At 38.5% G+C, this 20732-nt stretch overlaps 2 protein-coding genes, 1 long non-coding RNA gene and 1 other non-coding gene across 5 annotated transcripts; 3 read left to right on the top strand and 1 right to left on the bottom strand.

The window, feature by feature from the left end:
- Positions 1–7: 7 nt before the first annotated feature.
- TRNAR-ACG (transfer RNA arginine (anticodon ACG)) lies at positions 8–80 on the bottom strand. Its single transcript has one exon. It is a non-coding gene; the product is annotated as a tRNA-Arg (tRNA).
- Positions 81–371: 291 nt separating this feature from the next.
- Positions 372–6026, top strand: PRMT5 (protein arginine methyltransferase 5). Its single transcript, XM_072413843.1, has 11 exons — positions 372–509; positions 1473–1579; positions 2201–2286; positions 2469–2603; positions 2695–2813; positions 2898–2947; positions 3280–3443; positions 3528–3753; positions 4306–4434; positions 4543–4607; positions 5358–6026. Exons 1-11 carry the CDS (start codon positions 376–378, stop codon positions 5508–5510), a joined length of 1368 nt encoding a protein of 455 aa, XP_072269944.1. The 5' UTR covers positions 372–375; the 3' UTR covers positions 5511–6026.
- A 2621-nt stretch (positions 6027–8647) lies between these two features.
- On the top strand, positions 8648–20711 carry RBM23 (RNA binding motif protein 23). 2 transcript variants are annotated; one of them, XM_072415118.1, is made up of 14 exons: positions 8648–8757; positions 11222–11318; positions 13850–13935; positions 14040–14099; positions 15116–15271; positions 15679–15738; positions 16169–16286; positions 16401–16553; positions 17263–17400; positions 17490–17555; positions 17982–18186; positions 18533–18622; positions 18721–18805; positions 19518–20711. In XM_072415118.1, exons 2-14 carry the CDS (start codon positions 11247–11249, stop codon positions 19519–19521), a joined length of 1293 nt encoding a protein of 430 aa, XP_072271219.1. In that variant the 5' UTR covers positions 8648–8757; positions 11222–11246; the 3' UTR covers positions 19522–20711. The 2 variants fall into 2 exon arrangements, with proteins under 2 accessions (XP_072271219.1, XP_072271220.1); XM_072415119.1 differs by lacking the exon at positions 19518–20711 and having other exon boundaries at positions 18721–18809.
- LOC140333436 (uncharacterized) lies at positions 12746–13551 on the top strand. Its single transcript, XR_011921354.1, has 2 exons — positions 12746–12886; positions 13487–13551. It is a non-coding gene; the product is annotated as an uncharacterized lncRNA (long non-coding RNA).
- Positions 20712–20732: the final 21 nt, after the last annotated feature.

The raw sequence follows: 20732 nt of genomic DNA, 5'->3' as shown, positions 1-20732 counted from the left end.
GTCATTTCGAGCCAGCCAGGAGTCGAACCTAGAATCTTCTGATCCGTAGTCAGACGCGTTATCCATTGCGCCACTGGCCCAGTGACGAAGAGGCTTAGGGCGTCATATCCACTAAAGAAAGTCTTTCTAGGTTCTGATTGGTTTATATACATGTTGCTATGGTTGCTTAAAAGGCGTGATCCGAAGCTTTATAAGAACCGATTTCCAAAATTGCAACGCCTCCTATTTACTTTACTTTATTCTAATTGGTTAGTGCCTCACGGCACCATCGACCAGCAGCAGAGCCGCCTGACCTGATTGGAGTTTTCCTCGAACGCCTATTTTCAGTTCCTATTGGTTGATGATTCCAAGTGTCATGGGGAAGGGGGGTGGTCAATGCAGCGCGCGTGGACTGAGCCTTCGGTGAAGATGGCGGCGACTGGCAGTGGGGGAGGCCGGGTGTCCAGTGGACGGGACCTGTGCTGTGTCCCGGACGTGGCAGACACATTGGGAGCTGTAGCTAAACAAGGGTGAGGTTCTGCTCCGGTGTACTGCCGGCCTGTACCTGGGAGAAGCGGTAATGTGTATCCGAGACATGTGGTGTGGCGGTGTCCCGTGCTCCCTTAGCACTGATGTGACCCGCATGGACATTTCCCGGTGCCGTGTACCGGAGTAATGATATCTTATGTATAACATTCACCAGTCCTGAATAGGCTGCCCTGAGTGAATGTGACATGATGAATGTGGGGATTGGCACGTGGTCTGTATTAGGGGGCACCAGGCGAATATTCCTAATAAAATCCTGGCATTGTGCAGACACATTCCCCATATTCACACATCTGATCTGCTACCCATCATCTATAAATGTAAAGCAATCACTCATCCATAGAAACATTCTCAACACTTAACATTATATATAAAATCTGCAGTGACTCACCCTGAAACACCTTCCATGAACCCTGTATGGGGTGACAACACAGCACCTGTTTCACAATTGTTCCTCTGTGTTGTCACCCTTGTGACCAGGGATTCTGATGGAGGCTGAGATCTGATGTGCTGGTTCCAGGACACAATGCAGGTTTCTCCAGTGCTGACACCATTAGGGAATTCAATGGACTGAATGTGGTCAGGGTGGCTGTAAGGATTGGGAAGCAGCTAAAGGAAGGTGTTTGTGTGTTCTAGATTATAAGCTCCATACTGCCAGCCGATTCCTGTCCAGTGACAGTAAGATGAATGACTGCTATACACAGAGCAGTGCTCAGCTCCATGTAGAGGGGAGGACAAGCAGAAGCTGTTTTACTATGTCACCCTCCTCCATCGGAAACTACAGCCATTGCTTCTTCAGACTGTATATAAATATAAAAGCCATTTCCTGTATGTGGAATAGTATCACCCTATTTATTTCATTGTTCTGCTGTTCCAAATTCTGAAATCATCCTACAGTACCCAAGCTTGCTGCTCATATCAATGTTTTATTGTTTTTGCGGTTCCAGAAGGTTTGGAATGTTGTCAGCTTACCAGGGTTTGGTGGTGTTTGGAGTGTTGGGGTTAGCTGAGCATTCAGGGTCTGACCCACTAGAAGTGCTAAGTTCTATGGCAGGTTTGTTCCCCTAGGGGGCAATGTAGAGGCTAGGGTTGGGTACATAGAATATATATACTCACTGATTACCCCTCCCACATCTGTGGAATTAGGGGAATTTTATTAAAAGAATCTTCTGTATCCAACAGATTTCAGACTGTGTTGAATGCTTACACCCTGTATTCTGTGATTCCATATACGCCCTACAGTGCTCAACCCAGAAATTTTTTTAAGCCGGGTGGGAAGAAATTGAATTGATCCTCGTGTATACCTATCTTATATTAAAAAAGCTTTTTCTACATGCTAATATTTTTTCTTCAGATTGTACACTGAGCTGCAAATGGGAAAAATTAAGAAATGTATTATTGTAAACATTCCGATTGTATTCAGTATTCTGTTTGCTGCAACAGCATCTGAGAGTTATGTGCCAGAAGTCAGTAAAGTTAAGTTTGTTATGGTCATCACTTGAACTGTTTAAGGTAGTCCGATAAAATCATCAATTGATCCATTTACCATGACTTTTAAAGTAAATATTTAGGTTGCTGTTGCTGCCATAGAGCAACATCAGGAATTGGGATACTTCTCATGTTGCAATGCAGTAAAATAAAAAAAAAACATAAATGTATAATATTTTCACTATAGATTGGAACACGCTTATTGTGGGGAAGCTGTCGGAATGGATAAAGGTGGACTCGGAGATACCAGAAATCCGCAAAACCTCAGAAGCTGTAGGAACATACCAAAACACCATGTATAGTTATGTAGTATGTGTTTAATCCATCTTTTTTAGTCAAAAAGAGAATTCATGACATTAATCTCCAAATTATTACATATGAGAGGTGGCAGTGTCACTTTTCTCAAGCATTTATGAAACTGAATGACACCTAAAAGCTTCTTTGTTTTGTTACAGGCTTTGCTACAGGAGTTAAATTTTTCTGCATACCTAGGGCTTCCTGCATTTCTCATACCTCTTGCAAATGAAGAAAACTGTAACTTGGCTCGACTGCTGACAAATCACATTCATGTTGGTCATCATTCCACAATGGTAAGGCTATTCTGTCACTTTATACAGTATGCAGTATACATATGGCTTTTTGCCAATAGCCAAGAGCATCATTGTTTTGTCTGTTTTATAGTTCTGGATGCGGGTACCATTAGTAGCACCAAACGACCTACGAGATGACCTCATAGAGAATGAACCGGTGTCTCAGTCTGAAGAGGAAGATAATGAAGTGGAAGAACGAAGTTGGGTTTGGTAAGATGTTAATAATAATAATTAGCAAATTACAAAACATACTAGGTGATTGGTGCTTATAAACTTTCATTTGTTATCTCCTAGGTGGCATAGTTTCCGGACCCTTTGTGATTACAACAAAAGAATTGCTTTAGGTAAGATAACAGGCGGGTGGGTGCATTTTGTTCTGAACTTTGCATTGTCCAAAATGGGAACCTGTCAGGTTAGGAATATAGGCAATTTCCTTGGGGTTTTGAGGTGGTCATGTTTACTTTGCTATGAAGACATTAACTTGGAGCAAGCATGCAAGTTTTTATTTCACTGCCTGCATGTTTTTTTTTTAGGTTGATGACACCTTCTTAACTGGTTAGCAGTAATGGTGCTAGATATTTCCTAACAGGTTCCCTTTCATTGCCTACATTAGCTGTACATACATTTTAGTTTAAACCCTGCCCTAAGAATGCATATGAATCTTTATCAATCCTAGCTATTGAAGTGGGTGCTGACCTTCCAAGTGGCAGCATTATTGACCGGTGGTTGGGAGAACCCATCAAGGCAGCCATTCTTCCTACCAGCATTTTTCTTACCAACAAGAAAGGATTTCCTGTTCTGTCCAAAGTACATCAGCGTCTTATCTTTAGATTATTTAAGGTAAAACTGTGTATGCTATTGGGAGAGCATGACCATGTTGTCTTCTTTTTTTATACTGATCCTTTATTCTTCTTTTCTTCACAGCTGGAGGTGCAGTTTGTGATTTCAGGTTCACATCATCATTCAGAAAAAGATTTTTGTTCATATTTACAGTATCTAGAGTATTTAAGTCAAAACAGACCTCCTCCTAATGCTTATGAGATGTTTGCCAAAGGATATGAGGATTATTTGCAGTCCCCACTACAGGTAATCTTTAATGCCTGCTTAAAAATAAAATTACAGGGAATGGTATTACATCCAAAAGAGAATGGCTAAGACATTCCACTACTGACTTCGATTTCTGCATTTGCTAGTTGTTTACCTGTCATACTTATGGTTTTGGGAAGGATAGAAAGGATAAAAGTAGGCAAATGAAAATTTTTTTGACTCTCATTTCATGCTTGTTCCTATTCAGTGTCCTCAAAGTATTTTAAATCCGGACAACTAGTAAGCATTTCAAGAAGCATGTCATGGCAGCTCACATATGTCTTTCATGTTAGGTGCGCATTTATTTGTTGTTTGCTTGATGTACACCTCTTTGTTTTTTTTTTTTTGTGAAAGTTTTGTATAAGAGGACAGACAGAAAAAAGTAACTGAATATTTTTACCTCTTGCACACTCTGTCCAAAACTTCCAAGAGAAATAGATTTGGCCACTTGGCAAAAGGCTGAACTTTTGGTTTTATAAGTAGTGGCTCTCGAAGCTGACTGGTTCTTGCAAACTAAATAGACAAATGAGAGCAAACCTTCAATGCTTGAATATGTCTTTGTGAGTTTTTGGGGCATAAATCTGTATATAAATCCTGTCACATCCTATCTGTTTTTTTTATTTTTCAGATCCCGTGATCGATAATAACCGTTACTGCTGCCTTAAATACCCTATAAAGCTAAATACAGTCCTGCATGGGTTTGCAGGGTATTTCGAGACTGTGCTCTACAAAGATGTTACCCTGAGTTAGTATTTACAGTTTTTAAATTATGACTACATACAAATTTGTTTTTCAGACATAGTGGTCTTTATCATAGCTTTCTTACATTTGCCATATTGTCTATCCTGTGCAGGTATCTGCCCAGAGACACATTCCCCAGGAATGTTTTCATGGTTTCCCATTCTATTTCCAATCAAGGTAAGTTGTGACAATATAGGTAATGTAAAAAGATTATTCTGAAATTCTACTTCCTATGTTGATCCGGTATCCTGCAGGCTTTTTCATTTTTATTAACTTGTGTGTGTGTGTGTTAAGGATTTCTGATTCATTCTTCTCTCAAAACCATGTACAGTCAAATGTCTTTACTGTAATCAAAAATTTCTAGGGCCATCTGCAATGGGAAGCCAGTGGAATATTTTTTTAAATAATTTTAAGAAAAGGGAATGTAGAAACTGCAAACACTGAGCAGATTGTTCACAGAAGGTTTAACTTTTAGGTGCTGTTCCAAGGGGAAAGTATATAAAGTTTCTTAATTCTGTGTATTAAAATCATTTAGGCTGTAGCCTTTTATATATAGCATTATCATTTGAATGTATGAGGAAAGTATAAGGAAAATATTTACTACAAAGATGCCCATAGGCCTCAGACAATGGCTGGATGTGATCTGGCTTAAAGTGGATGTCTGTTCATGCACCTTTCATCAGATCTGTGGTTTGCTTTTAAAGATCACCCAAATGTGCTCTGAAACTTCTACTACCCTTTTTGCAATAATTTCTATCAAAAAAGAAATGTTATCAGTATGTGCACTCCTTTAAAATTGATGTAAATTGTAATCTATCCGATTACAGAAACATAGGTTGCTTTATATATTAAATTCTAATGTCCTATATTCCCATGCTGAGTTTGTGATTTGCCACCTGAATACTAATATTGTGTTCTGTCATACAGCAACCCATTCCTCTTCAGGAGGGTGACACAGTGTGTGTACGATTCTGGAGGTGTAACAATGGAAAAAAGGTCTGGTATGAGTGGGCAGTGACCTCTCCTGTCTGTTCTGCTATCCACAATCCAACTGGCCGTTCATACACCATTGGACTGTAAGAAGCCGTCTGCCAAGACTTTAGTTGATCCTATTTATTGCTGCAAGTAGTTGGATGCTGAGCATGTCATGGACAGAGATGTGCTGTGTTTCAAACAGCTTACTCCAGATAATGGTGAAAATTAGACAATACAGCAGTACAGTATAAATGGTTTACTCTTAACAGTTTTTTTATTACATGATAATAGAAAAAAAAATTAAAAAAGAAAATGATCTGTAGTATCTTTAGTCATAAATGAATTTTCCATTTCTGGTATACTTGGTAACACCAATGCTATAAATATATATTTTGCACTCTACCCGAGTCAGTGTTACAAACCACGTTGGAAATGCTGAAAATGTTATGGCAAGCTCCAGTCTAGTTCTGCCTGAGAATCACATTAGGTGCAATAGAAACTCTTTTTTCCAGAGATCTTCTATGTGGTAGCATAACGCCTCCAGGTGTGTCAGAGTCCTGCAGCCCTACTCCTGCACTGTTGTTCCATCTGCAATAAAATGTCCTCTAAAACTTGCATTCACAGATGGTCATGTTTAACAATTACTTTATGGTTGGATATATGTGTATCTTGCATGCTGTCAGTACCCACCTTCCATTTCCAGTGTGTGTGTCTGTGTGTGTCAGATCTGCCCTAAACATCCCTTCAACAATTGGTCTGTTGTATACTAATCTGTTGGTGCCTGAGTGGCGACTAGATACAAAAAGCTTTGGCATGGATTTGCATTGTGGGTCCAGCTACCAGGCTCAATGTCCCCAGCTGTTTCTGAATGCTCCTCCACCTGACCAAAATGCTTCATGTATGATTTTGGGTTAGCTATCCTGAATGAATAAGCTGTGCTTTTGCAACACGTAATAAACATTTGCTGATAAATTAGCCTTATAATTAAGTTCTCATATATAATGGGCTTATTTGTTGAAATGTTGCTGCTGATGCCTTTTATAAGACTGGCTTTTTTTTTTTTTTTTTTAACATTACATCCAATGTGTTCAAGTTTACAAACAAAATGGTGAATATACTCTAGTACCCCAGCATTGTGACTATTTTTCGTAGGTGTGTTTTTTGTGATTGAACATAATCAAAATATAATGAAGAATTGCAGGCTCAAATTATAGGGAAATGTGTCTGTCTAAATGGTTTTTCTGCTGCACATCCAGAATCATTCTTTATATATTGTATCCTGTTCTATGTACAAGATTCAAACTTCCCCTACAAGCTTGCATCTACTGCCAATGGAGCTCCATTGATGTATGCTGACCTATTTGTACATTGCGTATATAAGAAATTAAAAGGGCTGACAGTGGGAGGGTTTGTGAATCTGTGTACTGTACTCCAAAAGGTAAGCAAAGAGGATCCTTAGATTACCAACAACAGAGAGAGGAGTTGACTTACACTACACATATTCCTTGTATGGAAGTCCCTTTAAAGTCTTGAGACAGTGAATATCTTTCATTAATGTTTCATACCTGAGATTTGTTGGTCTATCAAACAACTAGTGCTCAATGAGTGCTTAATTGACAGGCTGTGCTGATCTGGTAAAACAAACCATGCCGCCCTTCATGCTTATCCACTGAATTCAAAACTATATTGAGGGAAATGGAGACCACTTTTACTGACTCACAGAATAAGAATTGGCTGGCTGTCTCTGGTTTCAATTCTATATCATTACAAGATTCAGGACTAACATGCAGATTACAAAATCCAAGTGGATCCCAATCTGCTGATTTGCTCCAGATTGATCAACAAGTCAAAATGATTCACAGTGGCAACCTCAGCTAGCATTTTTTGGAGGTAACAAATGGCAGTTCATGTATTTTTTTTCCTGGACATCTTTATAGAAACTTTTTTTTAGGTAATAGGTCTGAAAGACACTACAGTACTACAGTATATAAATGTATAGTATATACCCCTAAAATGATACTTTCTTAACCCAAACTACTGAATTAAGCTTGTAATTACAATACTGTCATCAGGTAAAATGAGCACTTAATGATGTTCTTACTAAAGCTATTCATTATTAGCCTATAGGTTTCTCACTCACATGAGTCTCAGTCATATGTATAGCAAGTTTGGTTAAAATGTCTCCATGCGTTTTTGATTACACACATACATCCAATTTTATATATGGATAGATAGATTTATATAGCTCTGACATATCCCATAGTGCTATACAATGAAACACTGAGCTAGTAGACCCATCAATCTCTGTACAGCGGAGCTGACACTCTAATGTCCCCCCACAGTCACACACTAATATACATTTATGTAGCTCTGACATATAGCATGGTGCTGTACAGAACACTGAGCCAGTCCTATCGATCTCTGTACAGAGGAGCTGACACTAATTTCCCCCCACAGTCACACACTATTATACAGTTATATATCTCTGACATATACCATAGTGCTGTACAAAGATCACTGAGCCAGTCCAAGGGGGCATTTGTCCTCCCCGATGTGACCGTGCTCCGGCCTCAGTGACCAGTCGCCAGACCCAAACACCACTACCTGGTGTAGAACTTTGTCATCCTTCACATTTATAGCTTGGTCTACACGGACTGTTTTAAAAACGCATGTAAGCGTTCCTACCACGTTTATAAACGTTTTTATGCACTTTTACAAGCGTTATAAATCTTGTCTTTAAAACACTAAAATACTATATAATGCATTTTACTGTGATTTTACATGAGTGTTTATAAAAGTTTTACTTACTCATTCCCTGAAAAGATTTATAATTATAAGGCAAAAATATATGTAAAAAAAAGGAAGCTTTAATGTTTTTAATGAATGTGTGGGCTTTGTGTAATTTTTTTGTTACTGGTTATCCCACAATGTCAGGATGATTCCCACTACTGCATTCATGAACTGACTCCTGGAGACAGTGAGGGATCCCCAGGCACTAGAGGGCAAATATACAAGTTCAGGGTTACCACTACCACAGATGCTGAATTGCTACTGGCCAACCAATACCCACATCCTGGTATACGTCATCCAGCTTTAACCCAATCACAAATTCTCAGGCTCCTGTATGGGTACCTAAGTCCCGCCTTCGTTACACACCTCCTTTCTCATTTGTAAACTCTTACTTCCTTTTTGTCTTTATAGGTCATGTAATTTTGTCCCGCCTCATTCTGTGACGTCAGCCGAAGACTATTGGCTAATTTCCCTAGTTCCGTCATTGGAAGATTCTGGAAATATAAGATTTGGTCGCCATTTTCCTGCGTAGTGTACGGAGGATTTTAATTCGCTGGAGCGGGTAGGTACCGTGAGTAGGCAGTGTCGGTATCGGTGTACAAGGACTATCAAAGGGCCGAGACGAGTTAGAAATATAAACGCGGAAGTGACACGAATATGCAGCCGGGAGTGTCAAACCATTTTGTCCTGTCATAAAGGACAGCGTATAGTTCTGAGCATTACGTGGGACGTCCTGGCTCTGCCTCGTACTTTGCATTCACTGATGTTGAGGCACAGCCATGGCTTTCCTGCATAGGTTATAAAGCGTGCAGGATAATAAGTCCGGGTGAGGACACTTGTGTGCTGGGCAGGCTGCCCCTGTGTGCTGGCCTTGCCTGGGTGCCCCTGTATATATAGCTATAGTAGTTGTGCCCATGCTTTGCTTATTTCTGGGCATTTTTCCTATTTTGACCTGATAATCCTCCATATCACACACTTCCTGTCCCTGGTTGCTATGATCACTGTTCCCCTCGGGCTGATCCTCAAACATGTCTGCCCCCTTCCATCCCTATTATAAGTATGTAAGGAGATGAGAAGTTTACAGATCCATATAATAGTTCATCTCACAGGAAGTGACAAGGATGGCGCTCTTCTGGCAGGATCAGCAAGCAGTGTTTTGTGTACTGCGCTCTAAACCTTATAAAATGAACACTGACAGCCATCTGCAATATATTCCACATGCGTTCTGGGGTTGGATTGTGATGTATTTGCTGTGAGAACAATGTTGCAGTGTGTATTGTGAAAGGTCATTATTACTGAGCCGCTCACTTTTTTCTTTCGCATATGTTTATATTTACAGATAAGCCTTGTGTCATAGCCCAGTAGTTGTAATGTGCCTATAAAGCTGTCCCCAGTGTAGGAATTCCTCTTCATTCCTGTCCCGGTGACAACCACATTTTAGCTTTAAGTACCAGTGATGGTGATCATTGGGGTGTATGAAGAGGGCGACTCTGCAGCGGGGACACTGATGACAATCGAATTCTACATATTCATAGTCCATGCTGCAACATATGGGTTGTGTTGTCTGGCAATCAATGATACCGCACACAGCATAGAATTTAATAAACCAGCATTTCAAGATGGGAAAAAAAAACTATTCCAACCAGAGACAGGTTTAAAAGATGTTTCAGGGGAACAGGGGCCGTCTTTTTCAAGGTGACAGACTTTGAGAAAGAAAAGCCAAGTGCCCCCAAACTTTTTACCTTTTTTTTTTGTTGTCACATTTGCATTTTGAAGTGACTCTACACACATCGTACCATTTACCCCGAGGGCCAATTTAGTGCCACGTCTGCAGTGCCCTATACTGAGGCCAGGCCAAGGCATTTACCTTCTTGTATTGCTGTATCACCGTTTATTCTAATATGTGATTTTATCATATGTATCGAGGTATGTAACTTTTTTTCACACTTAAAGAGAAACTAAACCAAAAAGTATCAAAAAAAAAAAAATCCCGCAGGTCAGTCTGATACCTTTGCTGGTGTCCTGCATCTGGTCCCGCATCGTCCTGAGCCGGCACTCGGGACACCGCCATCTTCGTCTCTTCTTCCGAGTTCATCATCCTACTTCACCCGACCCAGGTGCGAGATCGGTTGACGGAGGATGAAAAAAAATTTGCCTATCTCACTGCGCATGCATGAGAACAGCATATTTTTTTTCCCCACAAAAAGGCTCCTTCTGCGTATGCCCGAGATGCTCAGGAATGCACAAAAGGAGCACCCAAGAGCCTTCTGGGATGCCTGACATAGGTAAACCGGGAGGCTTTGCACTCTTATTTATCCTCGATTGTGAGAATTAGGGAGTGGTGCTGCACCCTTTTTTTTTTTTTTTTTTTTTTTTTTTTTAATAAAAGGCTGCAGAATTACAACTACAGAACTACAGAATTTTTACCTTACATAAAAGGGTGGACAACCCTTTTATGTAAGGTGAAAATTCTGAATTTAGATATGCTTTAGGTCTGAACACTAAGTATGCGAGGAACGTCCAGTGCTTGGTGAAATATGAAGGCTGTCTGACCACCTAAGGGGTGCATCTAAAGGTTTTTCTTTGTCTTAAGTGATTATTACATTACATCTGTGAGATACAAAACCTATGGGAAGCAGGTCAGGAGGAGGTTAGATGCTGTTCCCATCTCCTGCATTGAGGAGCACATTTATCACACCGAAATGTTGTGCATCCTGTGCATTTAACAACAACTCATGGTGATGTCCTGGTAAGGAGAATTTGTAGTAACATTAAAAATCAATGTTAACCCAGTGCATGGATACATTTATTGGAAGTGAGCGCTCAAGTGTTTGTTGGCCACCTGTCTGACCTGCTTATCCTGCAGCTTAGTGACCAGGAACTAGGTTGCAGGTCAGAAGTTTGGACTTTACTTCTTGCTTGTCAGAGCGTATTAAAGCTGTTAGAGGTCAGACGACAAGAAGACAGATATCAGTATTGAGATTTGTTACCACTGTGGTGATTTGCTTTCTCTCTGCTTTGTTTAGATTATAAAGTAGCTGGATAGCAGACATGGCATCAGATGACTTTGATATTGTGATTGAAGCAATGCTTGAGGCTCCTTATAAAAACCAAGAGAAGGAGGTAAGTCTGAAAGTAACATTCCCTAATATTTCTAATTTATTTTTTTCCAGGATTAATAGCAGAACTAGTGTTATAACTTATTATTAGATAAGATTAAGGCCAGTCTTAAACAGTTGCCTCTTTGTTTTGGCACAAAGAAGTCTCATTCTCAAGAGACCTCCAACCCCCCCCCCAACTGCCCTCCTAGCCAGAAGGGGAGAAACAAAGATCTTTTTTTACAGGTGTATACAAACATGATAGTTCCTCTTTCTGTAGCTGTAGAACTTGGTTGATGAGGAATTGTTTGTGGAATTGTTCAGTGTACGGAATGTACACACATAAACACACAAAAGCTTATCACATTAATGAGCTCCTATACATATCTAGGTTTTATAGGCATTTTATCCATGCAGACACCAGTACTGCTGCATCTTTATTGCTGATCTATGTTCCACCTCTCACTTTTTTACATTTCTAAATGAAAAGCATGGTTTAAGGTAAAGGGTAAAATGTACCCCTCCTAATGTCTCTCTTCAGTGTTGTTCCTTCCCCTGACCCTGTGTCATCACTGTGTCCTAGTGACAAAATTTGGGGGAAGAACCAGCTGTTCAGAGGGAGGCCGGGCATGGGACACACACTGGAAACTTCTGAAATGTATTCCTTGCCTTGCTTGAATGCCTTTAATTTGGATGTTTAAAAAAGTGACAGTCAGTTTAATATTAGTTAATTACATAAAAAAAAAAAAAAAAAATCCGTTGTAGGTAAAGAGTTTATATTTCTAATATAGTTTTTAGGTTTATTAGAAGGGGTTGAAAAAGAATGAACGCACTTTACCACGAGCAACAAATATAAATACTTTCCCATAAAACAAAATTGGCAACAGATAACTAGATGTCATTTGCCCAAATGATTTATTATGTAGCTTGATAATAAAGAAGGATAAAAGAAAGCATAACTTAACACTATTTGTTATATCATGGTAATACAAATAGTAACACTGCTTTTCCTGTAAGATGGTAAAATGTTCAGTGGGATATCTTTCAACCACTTTTTCCCTGTAAACTATGAAAGTTTTGTAAACAAAAATCACTCTTTAATGTTCGTGCAGCTATCATCTTGGCATATAACTTGGGAAACCTAAAAAAACAAATTGTGTTAATGTTTTTAGTTAGTGGTTGGTTTTGAAGTTTTCAGTACTGGTGTTTCCGCCCAGTTACCTGTTTTAAAGAAAGCGTGTCAGTTAATCAATAACGCACTGCTCCCTTTCTCTTCATAGAACCTAGTCCTCCTCCCTGCTCTTCTCTACCGGGGGAAGGGCCTTGAACAGTGTTTGACGTCAAGACTACCGCAGGACCAAAGCAAAGATCTGTTTGTGGGATGGGGGTTTAGCTCCTTCTGCCAGATGTGGTTCTGCATTACAGGGGGCTACAAATTTAAACCTGTACACTTTTATTAAAAGAGCATGGATTATATTGTACAAGTTGTACTTTCTGATATTTACACAGAACTTTGGACATTGCTGCATTAGCCGTAGATGTTTAGAGGCCATTGTTGAATATTTTGTGAATATATAACCACTGCTGAGAAAAGTAAGTGACCCAGCTATCTCCCAATGCATAACTGTACACAGTGTTTATCATATTGTGGTCATTAGCCTTAGTTTTGTTAAAACATTGTAAAAAAAAAAAATGAAAACTTCCCCAAGGTTTTCTTGATATGTAAGAAAGTTTCCACCACACAAGTGGTGTTTATACATTCTGTGTTTGCCCTGTGCGGGGAGTGCAGTATAAGTATTAATAATGGGGTGCATGCAGTGTTACTGTCATGTAGATACACAGCTTTTGATTGGGAAGAAGTGAGAGCATGCATGATAACCACTACTTTATTTACTGCCTGGCAGTATTTTGCATAATTAGAGAGCAGCACTGTTGCTCTTTTGACATCATAGTGAAGGCACCACAATTATATTTATTATCACCTAGGCTTATGTACTTTTTTGTTTAGATATGGGATTTGCCTTTTTGCAGGCTACTAAAGTTCGTAATTGAGGGAAATATTGGGTAATAGGGGATGTGTATTACATGCTAGTCATTGTTTGTGTTTTGTAGCTCGCATTTATGCTTCGTTACTTTGCTCTCAGTGTGTAATTCCTAAAAATCATAAAGCAATATGCCCTCTGTTTGCTCCAGGCCGAGGAGTTTGAGAGACAAGATACAGTGGGAAATAACCCATAATAACTAATTTTTGTATCAGGTAAGGTATATATTTAGAGGCTCATTCTGCTGATTTCTGTATATCCTTCATGTAAGTTCATGTATTTATCCCAAGAAATGATGTAGGTAGTTTGAAGATTTGATCCTTTGGATGAGCTTTTAATTTCCCACTCCTTTTTTTAACTGTAATTGTTATTGTTAATACCTAGTTAATAAGGTTTTTTGTGTTATGTCTTTCTGCTATTTCCCTACCTTGCCCTATTTTCTTCCATATAATTCTGTCTTGGGACCTCCCTGACCATCTTCTGTCGGTGTGGCATTTTTTGTTGGGTTGAACAGGAAGAAACTACCAATAAGGAGACAAATGGCGAACAAGAAAGAGAGACAAGCAGCAGTCATTCTGGAAAGGCCAGTAGCAGCAGCAGGTGAGCGCTCATGCCTTTTGACATTTGAAATCTTTAACCACAAATTACAATATAAAAGATACTTTTATACACAGTATGTAACTACATATATTCTCCATTTTTAGGCGAAGTAGAAGTAGGAAAAGAAGCAAGAGCCGAAGCCGTAGCCTTAATCGACGCCGAAGGTAGGTTTATAGCTCACTTTAGGTGGGCTTTAGCTTATCACATTCTATGAATATATTTAAAACTTCTAAAGTAACTTATGGGAGCAAGCTAACTTTTCTGCCCCAAACAAGGTTACCTGCACATAAATTTACCTTTTTTTTTTTTTTTTACAGAAAACTCAGTTAAACAAATAATGCTTTGAGCTTAAAGGGTATTTTTGGCCTGCAAAAAGCTTTCCAATAGTCACATAATATGATCAGCCGCATCAAAGAGAAACTAGCCAATTGCTGCCCTGATGTGAAAGAGATAACCATACCTTACTTTTCTTGGACTACGTACACACGTGCAATAAATATCATTAGAAACAAACAATTAACGACCGTTCGGACGATAATCGTTATCAAGAAAAGTGCACAACTACAGGTCAATGACAAACAAGGAATGTCTCGAACGACCTGATTGGGCTATTGTGTGTGCGATCGTTCAGTGGTCGTGGATTGTTCTGTGATACACTTTCTCCTGTACATGTCACTTCCTGCATCGTTCAAACTATCATATCTAGTGTGTATACATTATTGGTGGATTATACTTGAACGATTGTATCATTTTAGCATGTAGAGAATTGTGCACAATACCATTGTTCAAAATAATCGTTGATCGGTCATTAATCGTTCATTTTCAATGGATATCTATTCCACGTGTCTACCTAGCCTTTGATGACCTATAGTGAGAGATTCTGCAAGCGGCCATTGTTACCCTCATTATAGATAATGCTAATTACATGGATGTAAAGCTGATCTTTTGGTTTCAGTAGCTTCAATCACACGCGAAACAAGCATGCTGAGATAAACTGTGACTGGTTGATTCCAAGAATAATAAAAACACTAAGCACCAACTAGGCAATTGTTTAGTTGTTTGGGTTTTTTTTTTTTATTTCTGGAAGCCAAGTCTGATTTAAATGAAGATATTTTTGGGGGTTGATCAAACAAATGTAAATTCTTACTTTTCCACTCTTTGCTATTTCCTTGTTCCTTAGCCGCAGTCATAGCCGGGACAGACATAGACGACGGGACAGCAGGGGGAGACACCGAAGCCGTGAATGCAGGCACAGAAGCCGCAGCCGGGGTCGGCGATACAGCTCAAGGAGTCGCGATCGTCGACGAGATGAACGTTCTAGGCACCGTAGTCCTGGGTAAGAAATATTTTATCCAGGGTTTTTTATTTTTGTTTTAAACCCTAAAAATGTACACAACTACAGGACTCGGTGCAGATGCCTGTTTGCTCTCCTAAAAACTAGACTAGTGTAAATTTTGAAACTTGGTAATTGAAAAATGCCATGGTTTGTTCAGGGTAGTACTAAAATATTTTAACCTAGTAATCTTGAGTAGAGCCAAATGTAAGCTGTTTCTATATGTGAACAAAACAAGGTTCCTACTAAGAAAGTTGCTGTTAGCAGTGTAAAAAATATTATAAATACAAACTGCAGTTTCTGTTCTCTATTGTAGATTTTTACATTGTGTAGAGTAATGTTTATGTCCTCATGTACAGTTGTACTATTGGCAAAACAACCTACTAATCGTAATAAAAACTATTTGACAGGCGGCGCTACACACGCAGCAGAAGTCGCAGCCCTCGACACAAGGAAAAGAGTCCTCTCAGGTATAAATTATTTATTTATTTTGAAAGTCGTTAAAAATAGAATAGTTTTTGCATTTTTTAAGAAGAACTAACCTGTTCTTAGGTTTATTCAAAAAGATGGGCTACCACCATGGGGTGGTGATATGTGCAGTGTCCTGCCAAGCTGGAATTTGTTGTATGTTGGGCACTTGGGAAGATACAAATAAGGCATGTGTCCTAAAAGGTACTGGCCTTAGACCTAAGATTGTGTGATCCTAAAGCGGTACATATGTTTATATACTGTGTGTGTAGCACACTTTATGTATATTAGAAAACAAAAATAGAACACATAATACACTCAGTTATATTGGGAACCCATTTGGACTTTTTGAGCTGGATGAAGTGCTGGGTCTTTAAAATTTGCTCTGTATTTCCCCCTATTTTAAATCTGTGTGAATCCTATTTTTTTCAGGCAACCAGAACCTACCTTAACCCCAGAAGAACGTGATGCAAGAACAGTATTTTGCATGCAGTTGGCTGCTCGCATTCGGCCACGGGACCTTGAGGACTTTTTCTCTGCTGTAGGAAAAGTAAGTGACTCAACCTAGTAAAGATGTTTTTTTTTTTTTTGGTTTTTTTTTTGTTTTTGGTTTTTTCAGAATCCTGCAGCTAATCTGATAATTTTTTGTTTTTGACCCTTTTAGGTTCGAGATGTGAGAATTATAGCAGACAGAAACTCTCGCAGATCAAAGGGTATTGCCTATGTTGAATTTGTAGATATCCAGTCTGTACCTTTGGCTATTGGCCTTACTGGACAGAGACTTCTGGGTGTGCCTATCATCGTACAAGCGTCACAGGTATAAACATGACTGATTATTACAGATTTTTTTGATTTTTTTAGAAGATTTGTTTTTGTCTACTCTCCTTTGTGCCTTGTATGATGGAGAATAACTTTACTTCTGACTTTATTATCTATATAGAGCCCACACAGCACTTTACAGTCAATAGTCATGTCACAAGCTGTCACTCAGGGGGCTCACAATCTAATGTCCCCACCATAAGTCATGTCTCTAACATACACCCCTGCCGCCTAGATTGTAAGCTCTTCAGGGCAGGGTCCTCTCCTCTAATGTCACTGTCTGTATTCGTTTGTCATTTGCAACCCCTATTTAATGTACAGCGATGCGTAATATGTTGGCACTATATAAATCCTGTTTAATATTAAATAATACATATTGACAGACAGTAGTTAAGATTTTGTGTCCTTTACAATGTTTAAGCTCTTTTAAAACATTCTTTAATGGCATCTCCTCTGAAAGAAATTTGTGCTGGGTATCTTTTAGCCTGTTAAAGTTTGTGTTAGTCAAATCTTTGTACTGTTCTTTCTTTTTTGGACATTGACACATTTTTTGCTCCGCAATTGTTTTGTACTGCAATATATAGGTTGATATTTTTTTATTTTTTTTTGAGTTGTAAGGAGTATAACTCGGTATAACTAGGAAAATTATTGTGAAAAATATACCTATTTGTAAGTGTGCTTTTATATATTTGACTTTTATTTTTAAGGCTGAGAAGAACCGTTTGGCTGCTATGGCAAATAATCTGCAAAGAGGAAACTCTGGCCCAATGCGTCTGTATGTAGGCTCTCTGCACTTCAATATCACAGAGGACATGCTACGAGGAATCTTTGAACCTTTTGGAAAGGTTATTTCAACATTTTTAATTTGATTGTACAATATACTATTTTGGCAATTTCTATTTTTAGTTATCTTCCTTTGCTTTTTATTTTTTAGATTGAGAACATTCAGCTTCTTAGAGAACCTGATACAGGGCGGTCAAAGGGTTATGGATTTATCACAGTAAGTGCTGTTTGTCTGATGATCGTAATTGTCTTGCAAAGTTAACAATTTGACCTGACAATGGTAGCTTCAAACTATTTTTTATGCAAACCACCTTTATTTACTAGTGCTACATAGAATATTTAAAGTCAATGCCTTGTCTGTATGCTATGGTTGTTTTTACTAATTGAGTGGGTTGTAGTGTGTTTTTTGGACTTTGGTCCACCAGCCTGATATCCCTTTCCATTTCTTTGTGTGCTCCTTGTATATTCCAGAAAATGTAGACCCAGCATCAGTGTCTCTTGTGTGTCTTGCAATTTTTTTTTATTTTTTTAATGCAAATGTACTAAAATGAATTTTGTAAAGAAAATAGATTTTACTGTGTGCACTTGTGTTGGCTGCTACCCATGCCTACATAATTTAGATGCTTATTTGGTTCTCCTCTAGTTTTTAGATGCAGAGTGTGCTCGGCGTGCCCTTGATCAGTTAAATGGATTTGAGCTGGCAGGCCGGCCCATGAAAGTTGGTCATGTGAATGATCGCGGGGATGGCAGTACAGATGTTTCGTTTCTTGATAATGATGATCTTGAACGCAGTGGAGTTGATTTAGGGGCAACTGGAAGATTGCAGCTCATGGCCAAATTGGCAGAAGGTAAGTTTGCACTATTACAAATATCTCTCTCTGCCAACATTTACCATATTTCAGGCGCTGTTACCAATGACACATTTCAAAAGAAGACCCCCCCCCCCCCCATTAGGTGCTCTGCATAAAATAGCAGTTGTTCCATGGTTATCTCTTTCAGCTTTTCTCTTCACCATTACAATTTCAATTAAATTTAACAGATTTCAGAGAAATTGGCATACATGTCACCATGTTTTTCAAACAGGACATATTGGAAGCAAGTTTATCATGAATTTGTCAGTAAAAAAAAAACTAACAATTTTTTTTAAATATATCTTTGATTTGTGAATTTAAGTCATGATCTTTTCTGTATTAGGTACAGGTCTACAAATCCCTCTTGCTGCTCAAGCTGCTCTGCAACTGAATGGAGCTATTCCACTAACCGCCCTGAACCCTGCTTTTTCAGGTAAAATCCTTGAAAAGAAAAAAAATACAAAAATCAGGATTCGTTTTGGGTTTTTTTTTTTTTATCTTAAAAATTAATACTTTTTTTTTTTTTTTCAGCTCTTAACCCAGCACTGAGTTTAGCAACACAGTCAATCTCTACTCAGTGCTTCCCACTCTCGCACCTCTTCAATCCACAGACCATGTAAGTAAGACCTTTGTGTAACATTTACATGATCCCCTGATTTTTGTAGCTTTTTGGAATGTAAATGTTTGTTTGCTTGAAGGGACTTTTTTTACTATATTTCGAAATGTTCTAAAATTGAGCTAAACCTCCTGATTATACAGTGGCCCAAAGTAGTTAAATTCAAGCCAAGATTTTGTTCATTGTCCCAGTTGCTAATATGTTGCCAGTATGTGATTTCTAATGAACTTTCATGTCTCAAATGACAGTGAGTATGTCCTGGCTGATTACATTCGCTGCACTATACTAACTGCAGATCTAAATGCAAGCCTAGATGATACTGCCCTTGGGTGTAAAAGATATGCTATAATTATCTTTTAATTCTCCATGTGGTGAATAAAAGGCAGTGGCAGGATCTGCTTAAAGTGTGTTGTATGTTGATGTGTAGGAAAACTTTTTGCATCAAACCAAAGAGTTGGCATCAGTCGGTAGAACTCTTCTGTTTATGACCTGGGTAATACCTTTCTTTACTTATTCAGTTATCAGTGGATAATGGGCATCCTGCCCATTATTTCATATGTTTGGTGGTAAAAGCATACATTGAATAAGTCTGTTATGTATATAATTTAATACCAACTAAACAAACAATGGTAAAAATAAGCTGCATTGTTTGTTTGCCATTAAACTACAATACTTCCTTTTATTTATGTATTTATTTTTATTTTGTTTTTAGGTAACGTTCAGAAATGTTGATTGACTGACCAATCCCAGATGCATCTCTTTAACTTGCCAAGTTGCACAGAACTGGTGTAAGGACTCTTCTGATTAGGGTTCCTCTAATTGGAGGGGCCCACTGTTAAATTACCTACCCATCTTTGTGCAGATATCAGAGATGGTGCATATTAGGAGATGTGGAATTGTTTCTTGAAGACCTGAGTCACTGTACATTGGGGAAACTAGCCTTCTGTAAATATGATCCTTTGGTGTACCTAATATAACAGTTAAAATTATTTGGTTTTTGTAGGATTTCCCCAGTGTTTTTTCTATATTTTTTTCAGTGTGCAGTGTAGCAATCAGGTTGTCAATATATCTCTATAGCTGCTTACAACTGGAAGGGCCTGGAACTGTTGATTTCTGTAAATAGGTGATAGGTGCAATCCCTGTAAATAAAGAAATGTAAAAGAGAGGTTACAAGTGTAGTACAGAAAGTGGGGTTAATAAACATTGGGACCCTGCAAAATTAGGGTTGTTAAACACACAACTATTTCATTCCTGATGGCTTATTTGGAAATTCTATTGGCATAGTCAAAAGGCTGTGTTTTCAGTGAAGGTAGAAAAACTACCTCAATACCAGCGGTTACAGTGCGTGATGTAGTTTAGGAGTTTACCTGATAGTCAGTATATTTGTATATTTCCTTACATCTCTGCTGTCACATGCAGGAATAGGGGAAGGGAGGTAGGAGTGTTCTAGTCTGAATATACCTGCTGTTTAAAAGTCTTTATTCTTACAGTGTTGCCAACTTTTATTCCTGCACCACCTTTCATGTTCTAGTATTTGTATTTGCTGATATGCTTCTAAATTTTGATACACCTAGATGGCAGTAATAATATGGAAGGCGTTGGAGAAATGAAAATCTTCTCTAGGTAAGATTTGGGCAGCATAGACAGCTATTAAATACAGGAGATATGTGTGTGGCTAAATCCTGTCATCAGTGAAGATTTTAATCACCTACTGTGTGTTGTTATTGCCCACTTTCTGTGTAAAGCATTCAGTATATTTTCTTCCGATTTGTCCCTAATTTACACAATGTGTAGATCTTTTTGTTTGTTTTTTGCTTGGAAGAGTACTGAAAATGTCTTTGTGTTTTTCTAATACACTTTTTTTTAATTCTTTATTAAAACAAAAATAAAAAAATGATTTATTATAGCAACCGTTTGATCATTGTTT

Source organism: Pyxicephalus adspersus, chromosome 6 (assembly GCF_032062135.1).
Source record: "Pyxicephalus adspersus chromosome 6, UCB_Pads_2.0, whole genome shotgun sequence".
NCBI classification, from domain to species: domain Eukaryota; kingdom Metazoa; phylum Chordata; class Amphibia; order Anura; family Pyxicephalidae; genus Pyxicephalus; species Pyxicephalus adspersus.
The sequence above is the reverse complement of the archived record's forward strand: the minus strand, read 5'-3'. Positions and strand labels throughout refer to the sequence as shown.